The following is an 18,359-nucleotide window of genomic DNA, read 5'->3' as shown; positions in this document are numbered from 1 at the left end:
ATGCCATGTCCAGACCCAGTTTCACAGACATTTCCCGGAGCTCAGGTCTGAAAGCAGCTCACGACACAGTTTACTCTCCGAAAGAGAAGTAGGGGGGATGATTTCAGTCTGTGATATATTTAGAGACGTAAGTCTGGCCGGTGGGAGAAGACAAACGGAATCGCCGCGCTGCCTCGGCCTCGCATCACGGGGCGCCGCACCTCTTTAGTGAAGTATCTCGGCGTCCAGGGTTTGTTGTCGGCGGCCCTCTGCCTCTCCTCGCCTCGCTGTCGCTCCTCCAGCCGGTGCTTGTGCTCCGTGGCCTCGTCGATGTTTCCTTCCTTCAGCGACTTGGTGACGTGTTGCCACAGCAGCCTACGAGCACACGAGCACACGGGTGACACACGCACGCGCACGCACACACACACACACACACACGGAACGTGAATGGACGGCTCCCGGCGCGCCTCGTCGCCGAGAGTCGTCGGTCCGATCTCTCACCTGGATTCCGTCCGCCCCTGTTCCCCCACGGGCCGCAGCTTCTTCCTGGTGACGGGCAGTTTGGTCGTGTCGATCACTTTGGTCTCCCCGCTGCTGTAGGTGAACTCGAGCGTGCCGTTCCACTCGCCCTGCGCTTTGCACACGATGGCGTTGGTCGGGTTGTGTTTGACCTCTGCCGTCACCCTGCGGAGAGACGGTTGTGAGAAGAAACTCTCCTGACTCACACACACACACACACACACACACACTGGAGACTCTAAATTGACCCTAGGTGTGAATGTGGGAGTGAACGGTTGTCCGTCTCTGTATGTGGCCCTGCGATAGGCCGGCGACCTGTCCAGGGTGAACCCCGCCTCTCGCCAAATGGCAGCTGGGATTGGCTGATTGATGGGCTCAGGATCCGTGAACGCTCACCTGTGCACCTTCCCCCCGTAGAAGGGCTTGGTGTGGAAGGTGACGGTGGCCGAGTAGCCGCTCTTGGCGCAGCTGATGGAGACTTTGCCCCCCAGCTCCACCCAGGGCACGGTGAGGATGGAGCGGGCGTAGGCGCAGGGCAGCGTGAAGACGTACTCCTCGTCGTGCTCCAGCAGGCACAGGACTCCTGAGCGGAGGAAGGCGAGAGGGTGAGACGAGGAGAACTAAAACTGGAATACGATCCGGCAACAGTTTGGAGGAGATTATTCAGTTTTCTCTTTTGTGTAAATACATAATCATATGTGGCGGTAATAAACACTATTTTCCTCTATGTACCTGCCACTGATTTAAACCATAGGTACACAGATACCGAATATTCCAATTAAACATCACATTTATTTTGTGTGTTCTCTTAAATATTAAGATTTGAATTTTGAATCTTGATACTGTGCCTTTACAAAATCAACCACGTGTCCTGGGTGAACAGGAATTTTTACACTATTCATTAATCCGGCCGGAGGCAGCAATAACTGTTTTCTGTTACTACACATAATGCAAAGTGCTCGACACTGTATGGGCCGATTCATACCTCATCTATGCACTTTATGTTTCCATGTCATAGCTGCTTATGAAAGACCGTTACGCTTTAGGCTCCTGATGCACACAGGTCATCGTCGCGAGCGTCAGTGGATTCACACCATCGCAAACAAGGACGGCTCTCTGGCGACGGCTTCGGCTCGTCACACGTCCATGAATAGTTTCCTGTTCTTCCCCACAAATGATCACAAAAGGCGACTTGTGCGGCCTGATGTTTCGCTGCTAAATGCAGTTCGGCCTGCGGCGGCTGAACTGCGTGTGGCACCACTGTGGCCGCGTTATTCCACCGGGTGAAAGAAAACCTGTTCCGAGTCACAACTAAAGGGGCCTCCAGCCCTCATGTGACGCTGGATTGATTTCAGTTTGCCCCTCGTGTGAAGTGGCTGATCACTGTTCATTACTGCAGAGGTCGACCGTACGGCGGCCCTGAAGTGCAAATCACAGTGACAAATCACAAAACACAATGGAGATTAGATAAATCAATGACAAATATGGCAAAAAACGAACGGCGAATTGAAAAACTACGGCAAATACACGACGAATATGAAAACATGAGGGCCAATTAAAAAACACAACAGCAAACGCAAAAACGCAATGACAAGTAAGGAATAAACATCGGCAAATGAGCAAATATGAAATAAAAAACAAAGATAAGTAAGAAAACATAACGACAAAATTCATCAGTAATTATGAAAGTCTTTGTGTGTTTTCTTATTCGCCCGTTGTGGGTTTGCTTTGTACACTTCAGGGCCACCGTACTTCTGCATGTGCCACACATACATACATAAACACTAGTTCAGTCTGTAAGAAGTATTTAGACCCTTTACATGGTAGTAAAAGTAGCAGTCAGTGTAAAATATTAACAGCTAATAATTGTTCTACTTCTATTTATCAGACACACACATATATATACATATATATATATATAAATATATATAAATATATTTTTATATATAAAAATATATATACATATATATATATAAATATATATAAAATATTTTTATATATAAAATATATATATAAATATATTTTATGATAGCTCTATATATATATATATATATATATATATATAGAGCTATCATAAAATAAATACCCAGCGATCAGTTCTCCCTGGGCCGGAGGTCGCCACCTGACGATGAGCTGCTGCGTCACAGCTCGCCGACAGGAAGTGAGAAGCACCGCGAGCCCGGGAGATGTGCAACACCTTGACCGGGTCGATAACTGGTGCCGACAGAGAGCGGCTGGATTATCGATGGCCATAAAAAACAAGTCGTTTATGTGTCTGACAGGCGGAGCTGTATTTTAAGGCCCGAGTTCTTGATTTCATCTTTGCTTTTTTCTGGTTGAGACTGTCGGAGTCGGTGATTCAACTCAAAGGTCGTTTTTGTGATGTGGACTAACTGGGTCTTTTAGGTACAGTTCTGTTTCAGGCGTATATTTTGTTCCTGTGACCTTTTCATCCATCACATTAATCATTTTTGAATTATTTTCCAACCAATCCGACATCGTGAAGTGATTCTACAATCATCAGGGGCACAAGTGTGCGGTTTCAGGTGGAGCAACATTCGTAGAATAGTCCAGCAGAGTGTGAAACGTTCACTGAGCCTGAACATAATGTGTCGTACGGTTTTATGTTTTAATTATGAGTCTGTGCGACCTTGTTACGTTCTGTAGTTTCATTAAAGTACAGAAGGTAACAATGAAAGAGCATGAAACCATTCTGTATGGATAAAGGTTAAATTAATAAATGTAACAGATTAACAGACATTAACACGAATAACTTCCACCCCTGTCATTTTGCGGCGTGTGGCCATATTCTTCTCCTCGCATGTGTCGTGTGTCTGTTTTGTATCTGTTGTCATGAAACGGCTCTGAAGCTCAAAATCACGACAATCCACCAACTCAGCCGAGAGAAGCTACGGCTACAGCCCGCGTCTCGCCGTGCCTCGACTCACCTTCTCCCATCATCGACACGCCTATAGACATGCCCATGAACTTGCTCTTGGTCCACACGTGGGCGTTGACGCACATCCGCCTCTCCCGACACTCGCAGTAGAACCCCGACACCGGGGGATGGTGGGACACCTGCTCCGCCACGAACCGGACTCTGTAGCAGCCGCCCGGCGACTCGTCGCCGCCCTGCTGCGCGTTGCTGGGGCCCCTGCCCGGCTCCCGCGCTGACCCCTGGTTCGATCGCACCGCCGGTTTGACTCTGTCCCGGGGCACGTCCCAGGAGCAGCGGAAGGTCTCCCCCAGCGCCGGGTTGTAGGGCTTCTTGGCCACGGCTCCCTTGCGGCCCTCGTGGAAGGCGGTCAGGTAGTACTCCACGAAGCGGACGATGCGGTCCTCGGCTGTGGCCCCGGCTGTGATTGACAGGAACAGGTCCGGGTGCGCCATGAAGTTGGCGTACATCTCCAGCAGTGACCGCTTCTCCAAAATGAAGGTAGGCAACACCACCTAGGGAAACCCCAAAAGGTTCAAAGGTGAATTCAGGGAAGCGCGGGAACATCCGAAACATTAAGTCTGGACATCTCTTCCTCTACCATTCCCCCCTCCTTACCCTCGTGAGGTCCATGCCCAGTTTGAGCTGGGACAGCAGGTGGAGAATGATGCTCCGCTGGTCGTCCAGGACGCCCAGGTCCTCCTCGTCGTTGTCCTCCGTGTCCGTCACCTCTTCAGTGGGGCTGATGTCCTCTAGCCCTGCGTGGTGCTGCGGAGACAAGAGGGGAGAGTAGAAGAAATGAACGAAGGAACGTGTTTTTCGTGCGCTGTGGACAAAACCCGGGGCACAAAGGACGACATCATATCAGGCCTTGGCTGTAGATCATTGGTTTTAAAAGACAAATCCATTGTTGGTTATTTGACTCTCGGCAAAAGTTTGAGATCTGCCACCAACGTGCTTCTCTTGAAACCTGTGACAAGGCGTCCAGAATAGAGCAATTACTACAACTGGAAATAAAAAAGAATCCGCATATTCACAGGCACAACGCCGCTCCCACGCGGAACCTGTCACTAGAAAAAGGCCAAAAGGAGCAAGATGAAGCCATTTTCCCTCCGCCAGCATTCAACTGTCAATGCCAACGGTAAGGTCACCAGACTCATTTAGAGGCGGGGGCCGCGGACCTATAAATGCCGGAGGTCACGACCTCATTTGCTCGCCACCGCAGCCCATTCGTGCTCCGTTCAGCCATGGCATCCAGCCTCTTTCAAGCCACGTTCAATGCCTCGTGTGACAATGGAGACGCCGGATTTTTCTTGGAGCCGCCTCTCGCCTGCTGCCGAGAGCCTTTTAGCATTGATCTCTACGCACAATGCCTCCGTCGGCCCGGAGCGGAGGAGAAGTAGTGTCTTCTCGTTTGTGTTCCAGGCATTCGACTGGAAATGGATCCAGTCGAGGTTTAAGAAGAGCGGATGCCTTTGATATCCCTCGCAGTGACTCGGGGCAGGGAGGAAGAAGGAAGGAAAAGAACTAAACAAGAAAGAGGCTGATGTATAATGCAGAAAGTGCTCTCGAGCCCGTGGGCAACAACAACAACAACAACTCTCTGCGCCTCCCGTCCGCCTCGCCGCTCTTTATCCTCCACTTCCATCCGTGTCTCCGTGTGCGATTAAACTGCTGCTTGAGACAAAAGAAAAAGCTAAATAAGCAGAAATGCTGAGACAAAGAAAAAAAATTGCCAGCATAATTGCATATGGCCGCCCTGCAGAGAGAGACGGGGGAGAAAAGGAGATTTCCACGAAACCAGAGTGCCCCGCCTGTCACCTGAATATTTCATTCCATGCAAGCCACACGCTCCGCAAATGCACTCGCGCATAAACACAATGAGTGCACGTTTTGCACAAAAGACACACACTCACACACACACACACACACACTCTCTCTCAAACACACACACACTAACACACCCACACAGACACACCATCAGACACACTAACACACACACACTCTCTCAAACACACACACTAACACACCATCACACACACTCACTCACACTCACTCACACACACTAACACACACACACACACACACACTCACTCTCACGAGGGAGCATGCTTGAACACACGTACAGTACGGGAGCTGGTTGGTGATATATATAGAAGTGAAAACGGTGAAGAGAAGGAGGCGGGGGGGGGGGGGTCTGTTATGATTCCACTGGTTCTAACTAATTAAAGAGGCTCTTGACAGCAACAGGAAATTACTGCTGAGGGGGTCAGAGCATCTCTGATGGAAGAAAAGAAAACCCTCCAGTGGACGTACACAAGTGGCCGTCAGAGTTTCTTTCTTTGAGTCGTCCCGAAAGTGGAAAAAGAACGTGTGTTTGTTTAAATAATGTTGGGTCATTACATCTTTTAGTATTTTCAAATTTCTATCCAAACATTTCCATCTTCAATGTCCGCAGGAGATGCTAGCACAGGATGCTAGCACAGGAGATGCTAGCGTTATCTATAACCTTCGAAGTCCGCTAGCTGTAAAAACCTGCATGAATTGTAGTTAATATTTCAAATAATGCCTTCTCATAAAAATAGGAAGTGAAATGCACAACAAAATACAACAATAAAAGGGTTAGCTAATAGCTAAGTGGCTAATTTAAGCCTTACAGGCTTTGGTTCTACTATGAAATAAGAAAACGTAGGGTTCAAGTTGTAACTAATGGCTTTATTAATGTTTTTGTTGCTAAGCTGTTTAAATAATGTTGGTCATTACTACATGAAATTAGTTTGTGATATATTTCCTCAACAGTTTCTATCCTAACATTTCACGATCCTCTGTCCACAGGACGCTAGCACAGGAGATGCTAGCTCCATCTTTAACTTTCAAAGCCAGCTGGCACTTCAAAAACAAAAATATGAACATTTAAATATATTTAATATTTATTAACTCATGAATGGACAAAACTTTTCCGGCTCCTTGTAGTTATATTTTTTAAATAATGCCCTCTCTTAAAATGAGCACAAGGGAAAATGTACCACAGAATGCTACTATAAAGGGTTAGCTAATAGCTAAGTTAGCTAAATGGCTAATTTAAGCGTTACACCTATTTTTAATTATAAATCCTTTGTTACATGTTCAAGTCTTAACTAATGGCTTCAACAATGATTTAGATATTACAACTCTTTGGTTACCAAGTGGTGGAAAATCCCTTTTAGATTGTTTTGACAATCTGACTGACCAATTTCAGAATGTGAATTATATCACTGGATTATATTTAGTAATATTCATTAATAATTCATTATTGTGTAAGCATAATTAAGACAGTTGGTAAAGCTGCGGCTGCTTTCAAATACCTTGTATCGTTCTAAGCTTTTTTTAAATAATATTTCAGAACTTATTAGTTAATTTATATTCTACTATGTAAGTGTCAGTGTTTCATCAATTATGTATAACTGATATATAAAGTATTAGTAAATATTTATTAACAATTCAAAAAGCAGTTGGTTACATCTCTTTATAAAGGATAACTTCTTTAAATGCTTTCCCTATTCATTGAATAATGTCAGATATTGTATCCTTTCCAGTAGGAACATTTTTCACCTCCCTCTGTTTTTTGTGTTGGCCTCCAGAAGGAGTCACACAGGCAGGTTTATTCTATAATTTATGAACAACAACAGAGAGCCCCAGTGTCGGAGGAGAACTACGCTCACTCACATTTCAACATCAGCGATGTTTATTACTAAAAACGCACAAGTGCACCCATTGGCTGCAAGAAAACTATTCACCCCCGCATCCAAAACAGACGTAAAGATGCACCATGCATAAGACGCATGCACAAACGCAAACCTGGGCCACGTGACACTCACGCTGCATTGCTGTGCAGCTACAGGCATGACCTGCATGAGACTGGACCTCATCTCCAAAAAGGGGGATAGAGTAGATTGGCCTCAGGTAAAACACCAAGCAACCTCAGGCCAAAAATTGAATAAATCCAGCAGCAATGGAGGGAAGTTGCAGCGTCTTGCTCCACAAACGTGAGCAAAAGTCTGCGTGAAATCAAATTTTCAAAGTTTTCTTTAAAGAGGTCCAACGGAAAAACCAACTGTCTCTCTCTCTCTCTCTCTCTCCGCAGACGTGGTGAGCAGCCTCCTCTGGTCCAGTCCCAGGTCCGGTTGGGAGAGACGAGGCGTGTGCGTGACTCTCCTCTCTGCCCACCACCCACAATGAACAGACAACAGGAGAAAGAAGGAGCACCAGGGAGGAGGAAAAGAGAAGCTCAGGAAAGTCCCAGTGACGTCACCCTCCCCTACATCTCATTCCATTGTTTCCTCCTCCTCCGTTCCCTCATCACTCCCCCCCCCTCCTGTTCTCTTCTGACATGGCTTCCCCTGCCTCCATCCCTCCGTCTACACCTCCGCTCTTCCTCCACCTGTCCTGCCTGGACCTGGTGCCTGTGGTGGTGGTGGTGGTGGTGGCCATCCTCCTCCTTTTCCTTCCTCTCCGTAACCATCTTCTCCACTGTCACTTTTAATTGACTTTCCACCTGGTGTTTGACTCATTCTTCCCCTCGTCCTCCTCCGCCCCTGCATGCTGCTGTCATCTCCGTTTCTCTCCTTCACCCTCCCTCCCTCCCTCCCTCCCCCCCGCCCTCATCCCCCCTCATTACATCACGCCATCCGCTATTCTGTTTCATCGTCGTCCGTCTCCTCATCCTCACTCGTCCCCTCTTATGTTTTCATCCTGACTTCCTTTTTTCTCTCTCTCTCTCTTTCTCTCTCGCACACCATGGGGGGGGGGGGGGAGACACTCAGATAGGGATGAGGATGAAGATTGGCCACGTCTTCAAGGATTCCTTTTCCTCCTCTGTTTGAAGAGGGCTTGTCCTTCTCCAGCCAACCTGGGGGGTGGCAACCTGAATGATTATCAGGGCAAGTGTGTCAATTAAATATTTTGTATCCACCCGACTCAAACTACATTAATCTGTTGGGCAACTTTTTTTCCCCAGATTGAACTTTGCCCTGCTCATGTTGCATAATGAATCTCTTAAAATGATGATCAGCTGATCAGAAGTGCTCCGAGGGCTGGATATCTGCAGGCGAGCAGCAGAAGACCAAATACAACAGTTCCCCTCATGAGCTCATTCTCACTACGTTCAGCAGCTCGATTTTTAAAAGAGAGTTTGAGCGAGAGCATCTCAAAAATCATTCAGCACGAAGGTAAAAGTCCAAAAGTCTAAAACAACGAAGCCCATTTCAACACTGACAAATAGGAATTAGTTTTCCTCGAAGCGGAGAGGCGGCATCAGACGGAAGGTGTTGAGGTTGTCGGGGCGACGAAACCAATGTTTTCCGTTGGTGATTAATTCACGCAACGTGACAGAAAGCCGTGGAGAAATTGACGACTTTGAATTGCTCCTCTCTGTATTTTGGCTTTAAAAGCAACTTCACCGCACATATGAGTTATTAACCGATGAACAAAAAATGATAATCATCTCAGTCAACACATCACACACTGACCATGTGACTATTCGTGCCTATTTTCAGACACTTCTGTACAAGTAGCCCACTGTATTTCTGTTCAGACACATATGTATATATATATATATATATATCATCATGATATTATCATTTCATCACTGATAGATTCCTCTGAAGACTTGTTTTTCCCCCTGCAGACTTTAGGGAACATCAGATTTGTTTCATCGTCAACTCACTGTACCTTCGTGTGTGTTGTGGCGCCCCCCCCCCCCCCAAAAAAATCAGCACATGTTCAAAATCAACCTCCCACTGAGCTGTTTGACATTTAGTCAAATGTTGCCTGCGTGCGTGAGACGTAATCCTCGATCCAATCGGTCGCCTGGAGGAGCCACACATTTCAATAACTTCACGAGTTCACAGCTTAAGTAGGAGTTGGTGGGTGTGGGGTTATGTTTTTCCTCTGCCAAATGTCAGCTGTTCTGAATGTCAGCTCTTCTAGGGGGAAACTGAAAAGTCCTGTTTGGGCCCCAGTTGGTTTTCATCTCAATGTCAGTTTATGTACAGTGTTTAGTGAGAATAAGCAACTTTAAGTTGATTAGCAGCTTTATGACTGATTGAATTAATAACAGATGCCTGGAAGGACCAGTGCATCCGCTGTGTAGTCTCAAATTAGGACGTGAGACGTTGAGTCAGTGACTTACAGCAGGTTGTCAAAGAGTTACAATAGAATGTTATCAGAGCGGAGATCACAACACTCCAGACGAAAGCCGAGACGCAGTGATGCGAGGAAAGAATTGAGGGGACAGAAAAAGAAAAGCCATGAATGAGCCGGACTCAGAATTAGAATCAGAACCAGACGTCCCAAATCTCTCCGTCCTTTTCTTCGTCTCCTAAAAGAGACAAAAACAAGGCGAGTGGGGCCGAGATGTTGAGCTTCAGCGCCTCATGTATTAATTATATGCAGCAGTTACATCAGCGCAGCGTCTAATGAGAGGATATGAAATACGGCCGATGCAGACTCACTGCTTGGATACAGAAACACACTCGCACACACGAAGATTAAAGAAACTAATTGCACTTTGGGGGGTGAGTCATCCAGAGGCTTCCGAGGCAGGAACACAACCCAGACACACACATTCTGAGACTGTCAGCACTAAAGAATACACGTCTGTTGTCTCTGATTAAACCATGCAGAAAAGATGTGCAGTTCTGTTTTCATTTTCCTTAAAAAAAAATATGATGTTGCATTTGTGTTTTATTTTAATTTATAGAAATTCATAACAGAGTTTTTATGGTTGAACTGAGAAATATCAAGCAATCAGTTACATTTCTTCGTCACAATGGTTAAACGGGGACATCTTTTTAAATATGAATATCGACGGCAGACATTTTTTTCACTCCCTCATATCTGTATCAGCCTCCACAAATCCATAACTTCTGGGCTCCAATTTTTGAATCGACTGCTTAAACACCGCTCCTCATGAATTAAGATAAATAACTCATAACAGGGCGGAAATATAATTCATCTCATGTTGTAGATACTGTCACAAGAACTTACTATTAAACGCACATCAATTTTTTAAAAACCCCTGACAACTCAAAGATGTGACTTACAGTTTGACTTTCACTGTGCGGGATGACGCATGTTTTCAAACGTTCAAAACAAAGGTTCCTCTCCGCTCACGTTGCATCTGAGTTTATGATCCAATATGTTACTGACACAAATGTGTGAAAACTTGAAAACTCTGGTGCACATACACTTTTAAAAAAGGGCTTTTCAGTCCATCCAGTAGTTTAAAGTTTGAAACTAAACATATTTGCATATTGTAATAAAAATCTGGCAGTAAATGAAGTGTTTTCAGAATTTTTTAACAGTTTTTAGTGGAAATATAATATCAGTGATGCAAATCTCGGAAGTACTAACTGCTCTTTCTCTGATTTGATCTGTTTGGTTTTTTTTTTTATATTGGAAGTGACAGAACCTTTATGTCTATTAATTAAATGTGAAGAAAAAGCTACAACTGCACTATTTGTTTTTACACTCTATTTTCTGTTGCGGGCAAGTTTACAAACTAAACAAATCACCTCGGGGAACTTCAGTCATCCTTTTGTTCACCAAACCCAAAATAACCTACAAATTAGAAAAGCTTCTGCGACACAGATTTCACTGCCACTGTCTAAATAGAATGAGAGGACTCTGCTGCCCTCTGCTGGGGAACGGAAACAAGACAGGGAAAGAGTGTCAAGCTCAAAAATCAGTAAAGGACATGAAACCATCATCTGACAGAACCCTTACATCATTTTTATGATTATATGTTTCTGTGCATCTACATAGTGCAAATACATGATTGTTATTTGTGTTTGTTCTGTACATTTTTGACGGATGCATTTGCTCAAAAAGATAAAGAAAATCACGTGACAGGTGAACGCCCGGAGAGGACGATTCCCCTCGCCCCCTCCGCCTTTTCCTTGTCGCCACAGAAGCGACTGCAGGTCCGTCGTCGGCTCTGTGTCTTCTCCAGCAGCGGCAGCTCATATCCACAGTGTTGCAGCGGACGGGGTCTAATGTGTGCCTGGGGAAAAGGCCGCCGCCGCTTTTCCACATGCATAAACCAACCTGATTCGTGCAAGCATCAGCAATTTTCCCCCCCGTGTTCCCGCGCGCCGGGCCGGGCCGGGCGCTCACGCTCCTGTTGGCTGCACACTTATAGGACTGAATATCAAACGCCACGGTGCCGCTACATAATTCAAGGCTGCAAACCTTCATTATTCCGGGGGTAATGCGTTTTTCTTCCTTCGCTAGGCGGGGGCCACTCCTGGAGATTACGGGGAAAGTGCCACACTGGCAAACAACCAGGATGATAAAAATGAGGGTTGGATCGGGCGTTGACCTTGAGCCTGTCACGGCGAAGGATATGTTGTCCGCCGTATGATGTGGGACGTTTCACGGTGCCACCCGAGTAACGGATGCTGAAATTAGAGCCGTTGCAGGAACATTTCATCAAAGGTATAATTCTCTCGTTTGCTTCATTCTAAGAATAAATACGGAACACTGTGTCTCGATTAGAGACCTCGTCATCCAGTGGCCCCCGGAGCACTTTGCAGTTACTCCTCTCTGCATTGTGTTTCCCTGCCACAAGATGGCAAAAATAACCATCTCAGCAGATCCACCTGTACAGTGCATCGGATAAATGACCATCCCAACCACTGCGCTGAACATTACCGTCACTAATAAAGGCGAAAACGACCGACTCAACCTTCCTCCATCCCCTTGGTGCCCTGTTGAAACTGACGCTTCTCTCTGACTGGTCAGATCAGACGGACGATGGTGCCGGATCTTGTTAAAAGATGAATTAAGTATCAGTGTCAAATCCTCTGGGGGTGGGGGGGGGGGGGGGGTTCTCTCTTTCCTGGATCTGCTTCACCAAACAACTCAGCATTTCAACCTTAACCATCAAGTCGTATATTCCCACCTGACGTGCATCCACGTCACTGACAGCCCCGGTCTCCCTCTGATTCGAGGTGGTCTAGACACCCAGACAGCCCCTCTCTGCAGCAGGCAGCCGGGCAGGAATTAATGAAACCCCCACCTGGGATCAGCTCACTTCCAGCTCTGTGTACCGTGTGACCCACTTATTTGACAGCAGCTCCTGTTAAAACTTTCATTGCCGGGCAACGAGGGCAAAGACACGAGTGGTGAAGGGAAGTGAGAGAGAGAGAGGGAGAAAACATCCTCCCTTCCTTAACGTCGCCATGACTGCAGATTCGGTTTCTGAGCCAGCCGGGCCGGCACACAGAGGAAGATGTAGAAGTAGGAAGGACATTCCATTCAGATATTTTACACTATTTCCTATATTGCACAAGTAGCCTCACTTTACAACAACTACTTTTGGAAATCCTTCTTAAGCCTTCATAGAAAGCATTTACTAAGCTGATCAGGAAATGGCCAATGCACTCAAGCCTTCTTAATTAAGTCCACGTTAGATTATTATTGTTGGTTCCCTGGGTTGCCTTTCTGAACACAAAGCCCATGATTGTTTTGCTTTACACTCCTGAAGTACTTTCCTTTTGCACACACAAACAATATTGTCTGATAGTCTGCGATCGTTGCCATCTAGTAAAGAGCTCGTAGCTCTTGTCTGTTGGCAACATGTTTAATAAATGATTTCACCAGCTTTAAACCAAGTGTCAAGGCTTTAAGACGCAGGAGATTGTTTTTGTTCCGACTAATACAGGAGGAAAAAAAAAGAAAAACATGATTTTACTGAAAAGCACACTATCATGTGATGCAATGGGACTTTGACTCCAGAAAGAGAGAAAAAAACAACTACAGGAAGTCAAGTGTCATGGATTTCCTCCTGCAAGTTACCAGTCTGTGCAAATGTATTCCCTAATGCGCCAAATTAATTTGAACTATGCAGCTACCTGGAAAATATGTGTTTGAGAAAGAGAGAGAGAGAAAGAGAGCGCCACAGCGGGGCAGAGAGCGCTGCACACAGCTCTACAATGAAGCAATGGCACAAAAGATCTTCTATCGTTTTGTTTATCGTCTTTTATTATTAATATAATGTGGCGGGGGAAATAAAGTGTACGTAGTGTATATACTAATATATATATATATATATATATATATATATATATATATATATATATATATATATTAGCCTATACACAACACACAAAGGTTATAAATCGTCCCCTCCGATGCTTTTCATTCAAAAAAATGAATGCAAAAGACCAGCGCAGAGCGAGATGGAGAGAGCCGAGGTGATAATTGACAACGCGACGTAATGTTTTTCTCACCTCAGCACCATGGGACGGACTCCTTATCCTGAGGGCCGGCGAGGGCTCGGCTGATCGTAGAGGAGTCGGACCGCCGTTCTTCCACTGCTCCCCTGAGGGCGACTTTGGTACAGTCCACACAGGAACACCATCTGAGAAAATGACAGGGCAGGGTCAGGGCCGACTACCGGCTTTTAGGTAACAACAGTGAGGGGGAAAATACTTCTTGTGGCTTTCTACTCTGTGCTTTGTGCTGTTGAACTGCAGTTTGTGTACTAATGCTTTGTTTTGGGGGTTGGCAGAATCAAAGAGGGACGAGGGAGAAGACTCTGCCTCCTATTTATTTCAATATTAAGGTTGTCATGAACGTTATTGAACGGAGGGTGTGTGATTGACAGCGGCTAGACAACAGGAAATTGTGCGCGGACGCTCGTATGTGTCTGTTGGAATTTGATTTTTGTTTTTTTTATTATATCCTGACCTGTTACAATGGCCAGGTTAAATATGAAGAAGTGACTACAGTGAAGATTCATTTTGACTCCGATGTCGCAAACAATAAAGATATATACTCTCGGTAGGTGATGGTTCAACTCAATCTTGCTGTTCAGCATATTCCCTTTAAAAAAAAAATCGACTAATGTGACTTGCTTGCAAGATTCCTCATTTAAAAGCTTCTTACATAGAGCGACTCCATAAAGTATTCAGCAAACTATGTATTGCAGACATAACTGTAAATGGATCAAATTGTAAATACTCCAATGCACCGGAACGCCGTTCCATAATATACATTAGTGAGAAACAAGCGGCGCTGACTGAGCCCGAGGCGAGTCTGCCTCGACCAAATGTGCCGACATAGCCCTGAGGCCGGGCCTCGGCTTTATTCGACTGACAGTCTGACTGACAGGAACATGAAAAGTGTTAGTGGACCCCGTCTGACGATGCCTGAAGATTGTACAGTGGAGGCATGAGTGCGAGGGGCTCTGTGCGAAGGCAGTGAATAGTAGGAAGATGTTGAGGTCTTTCTAGAAAAGGTTAAAGGTATTAGGAGGTTAATGGCTTCCCGAGAGTTCGGTACAAGAGTTTTTAAGGGAGAAACATTTATTATTATTTAAGTAAGTAAATGGGTTACAAACAGAAACATCTACTTTTTTGGATTTGTCACAATGAAGCGCCAGAAGTAGAAAACCTCAGTGAGGTGGGGGGGGGGGGGGGGTGTCTAGGCCATTGGATAAAAAACATGCAGGTGAATCCAGAGGCTGTTGCAGATCAAACAGTGGAGAGAGAAACATTCATGCAGTTGGTGTTTCCAATGGCTTCACCTTCCATTTCTGGGCCGTGACATCAATTTTAAAATTCTGGATGCTTTCACTTCTTTACACTACATGTTGTTCTTGCCGCTTTTAATTGCTCACCTGTCAAATCCATTTATTAAGGGAAAATATTCTTTGTGTGTGGGTGAAAGAATTGGGCTTCAAGCTATTTATGCCAATAAAAGTGGGGAGGGGAGGGCAGGGGGGGGGGCTGGAGCAAGCAGCAAAGAACCTTTGTAACATCAGCTGATAATAGACTCTCTGGTTTGTGACTGGCGGGTTTCTGGTGGGAATTTACAAAAGATCCCTTCACGTTTCCTTGAGCCGACACAAACAAGCTGCTCCCGTTTTGCAGTAATAGGAGCCAGGAGGGACCAACGTGCCAGCCAAACTCAGTCCGGCCTCATGCTCGGCTCTCCACCAAAGGGGTTTCTTGCCCATGCAAGTGGCAAAGCGTTCCTGTGTGGGCGTGACAAAAACCATTCAACCAACCAACAAACCAACCAGCCGTCCAGCCAGCCACTTTATCAGCTGCAGCCAATCTGGGTGCTGCCCATGCCAGTGAACCCCGCTACCCAGCACTTTGAGGGATCCTAAGAAAAACTCTCCTCACTGAGTTGTGGGGGGCACATGCCGGAAGCGGGGAGCAGCTGGACCCCCACAGGACTTATCAGCCAGGCAGCGGAAGGAAAGAAGTTTGTACTTGCGGCCCAGTGGTCCCACTCCACACCAGCCCCTGTCTGATGAACAGGCACAGGGCAGGGGGATCGCTGGTGCAAAAAGAAGACCGACAAACTGTGAGGACCAGCAGATTCGGGATGGGATCCAGCACCCAACCAAAACCCAGATCCCCCAGAGTCACAGATGGAGGCGGACCCCATTCAACATTAAACACTGAGGAGATGCACCTGTAGGGCTTCAAAGATGGCTCTGAAATCTGTTTTGTACGCCAATTGGTACAGCTGACATCGGTTTGGATTCAGAGTAGTCACCATGGGTCCCAACGGCTGCCACGAAGTCACATACTTCGTGGCACACACATTGGGCTATTATGCTGCAGGTGTTCGGGAAGTTTCTAAAGGGCAAACTTATTGGGTTTCAATTGGATCCATTGTATCCGCTGTGAATCCAAACTCACTACATCTGCCATCCTTTGTTCTAAACTTTCAGAGCCCCTTTCCAAGCCCAAGATAGACTTTCGGCAAAGAGTCACTTCAAATCAACTCCACTACCGTCTTCTGTCTTCTGTTGTTTTGTACTGACCCGAAGACTGAAGACGGATTACAAATACCCCTTGTTCTCGGGAAAATAGGAAAACAGTTCCCACCATTCCATGGATTCCACATTCCCCCTCACACTTATTTAAGGGTCTACCTTCCTCCGTTGGGAACTGCTGGCTAATCCTTATCCTTGGTGTTATGCCAATAGAACCACCCTCAGGCTTCAAATGGTTTAAGATGGAAACAACTTTATTGGATCCGTCGGTACCTGGCACAGGGAGGGTTAAACATGGCTGAGCTCTGACATTGCAAGGCACCAGTGCAGATTCCTTTGGCAAAGTCGTAATCCTTCGAGGAGATTTAGAAGTGCATAGTATTATTGCATATGTTAGGTCTAATAGTCCACACGTAACCCTGTTGTTGTTTTTTTTGTCATGCATGCGGGTAGACAGTCGCAAAGGCTATGAAAGATTCTGTAAACAATATTGACGAAAAAGTGCACGTTCACACACACACACACACTTCACATTCATGCTCGTACTTGGCACTAGGAAGGAACTACTGGCATTTCAACTGAAATGACACAGAAGAGACAATAACGAATGGAAAACCACACAGATAACTGCACTAACAACAACAAAACTACGACAATGGAACAAAGTAAAGCAATTTCGACACTCGAATGCAACATTCAACAACATTTAGTACAAACACTGAAGTTCATGGGACCCATCGGGCAGGGACAAGAGCCACAGTCCAGCTGCCCCAGCTGGCCCTTGCCACTGGCGCAGGGGTCTGGAGGAGGGGACTGGAAACACAAGGGGGGTGGGGGAGATGGAGGAGTCGGGGGCTCCAGGAGCAGCACTGGAACGGGGCCCGGGGCAGACTCACCAGAGGGGGCTCCGTGGGCCGAGTGGTTGCGCTGGGAGGCGTGAGACGGAGGCGGCGCCTGGCTGCGGCCCTGGGTCGTCTGTTGGAGGATGTTCAGGCACTCGCCCAGGCAGCTGAGTGTGGCGGCAGACGTGGCTTTGAGCAGCAGCAGGTCCTGGTCCAGGCAGGAGAGGGGGCCTCTGGTGGGCAGAGAGTCGATGGACTGGACCAGGTTCTTCTGTTGACCCTCCGCTTGGGACATCACCTGGGGTCCAACAGGGATGTACGGCATTAAAATGTGCAGTTGAGAATAACATCACTCAAATTACCAGTGAGACACTGATGAAAACCTATACATCATATTTTCTTTTTTACATTATATGGTATCAGTTACAGTCACAGGCGCATGGATAACGGATATATATTTTCGCTGAGGCTATGAGTCCTGCAACTGTATCTCTGAACAAGACAATGTTTCAAACACAACATTAAGAACAATCCAGGATTTAAAAGATACGTTTCTTTCGTTTTCCCAAAACCAACAATGGCGTACAGTAGTTTCCTGCTCTGTACCACAGAACTTCATTGTTCAAAAATATATAAATGAGCCGTGAACATGGGCACAATGGTTTATCTTCAGTCAACGCCTCTTATCTTACATTCTAATAGTACACCAAATGTGTTTTAGTAAAGTTTACTAAAAACTACAGTGCTAATTTTGGATGATGATACTTTAGGTCTATGACCCGTTTTTTTTTATAAGATTTAGTATTTTTAGAATCACACCAACATATTATTGGTTTTTGAAAAATTAAATAACAGCTTTATCCTTTCATGTCCTTTTGATGAGCAGATATAATTATTTGTCAGCCTGGTGTGTCTAATTGTGATGTCATCATATTCTTAAAATATTCGGGTTTTTTGGTTATTAAAAACAATGAGGAGGAAAACGGGGAATTGTACCTGTCAAAGGGCAGAATACACCGAGGTTGTAAAATGTCCACTGACATAACCAATAACATGGAAAACAGTGTGACAGAAGCAATTTTGTTTTTCAACATTTCATACAATCATCAGCCTTCTCATATCATGTCTACACCAAGTGTCTACACCCCTTCCATATTTTTCCTCCATATGGTTGCCCAGACCCTGCCGCCCTGCAGGGGCTGTGGTCCATCCTCCTTTTGCTTTACAGCATCCCATCATCGATTCCTGCGGCATCGTTGACAACTGATCCACACAACCGTGTAGATGAAACTCTTCAACTCCCCAAACT

General features: G+C 45.9%; 1 protein-coding gene across 2 annotated transcripts in view; it reads right to left on the bottom strand.

The window, feature by feature from the left end:
- The window catches only part of LOC118292443 (oxysterol-binding protein-related protein 10), a 61,149-nt gene that overhangs the window by 3,568 nt on the left and 39,222 nt on the right, over positions 1-18,359 (bottom strand). For both annotated transcript variants that reach the window (XR_007030333.1, XM_035621383.2), the window contains 7 exons: positions 17,105-17,348; positions 13,705-13,835; positions 4,052-4,201; positions 3,447-3,948; positions 895-1,081; positions 481-663; positions 201-354 (listed from right to left, as the gene is read on the bottom strand). Coding sequence is in view for 1 of the 2 variants with exons in the window: in XM_035621383.2 (XP_035477276.2) it covers positions 201-354; positions 481-663; positions 895-1,081; positions 3,447-3,948; positions 4,052-4,201; positions 13,705-13,835; positions 17,105-17,348 (1,551 nt within the window). In the remaining variant the exon portion in view is untranslated. The remainder of the gene's footprint in view (positions 1-200; positions 355-480; positions 664-894; positions 1,082-3,446; positions 3,949-4,051; positions 4,202-13,704; positions 13,836-17,104; positions 17,349-18,359) is intronic.

The sequence above is a fragment of the Scophthalmus maximus genome, chromosome 22 (genome assembly GCF_022379125.1).
Source record: "Scophthalmus maximus strain ysfricsl-2021 chromosome 22, ASM2237912v1, whole genome shotgun sequence".
Lineage (NCBI taxonomy): Eukaryota > Metazoa > Chordata > Actinopteri > Pleuronectiformes > Scophthalmidae > Scophthalmus > Scophthalmus maximus.
The sequence above is the reverse complement of the archived record's forward strand: the minus strand, read 5'-3'. Positions and strand labels throughout refer to the sequence as shown.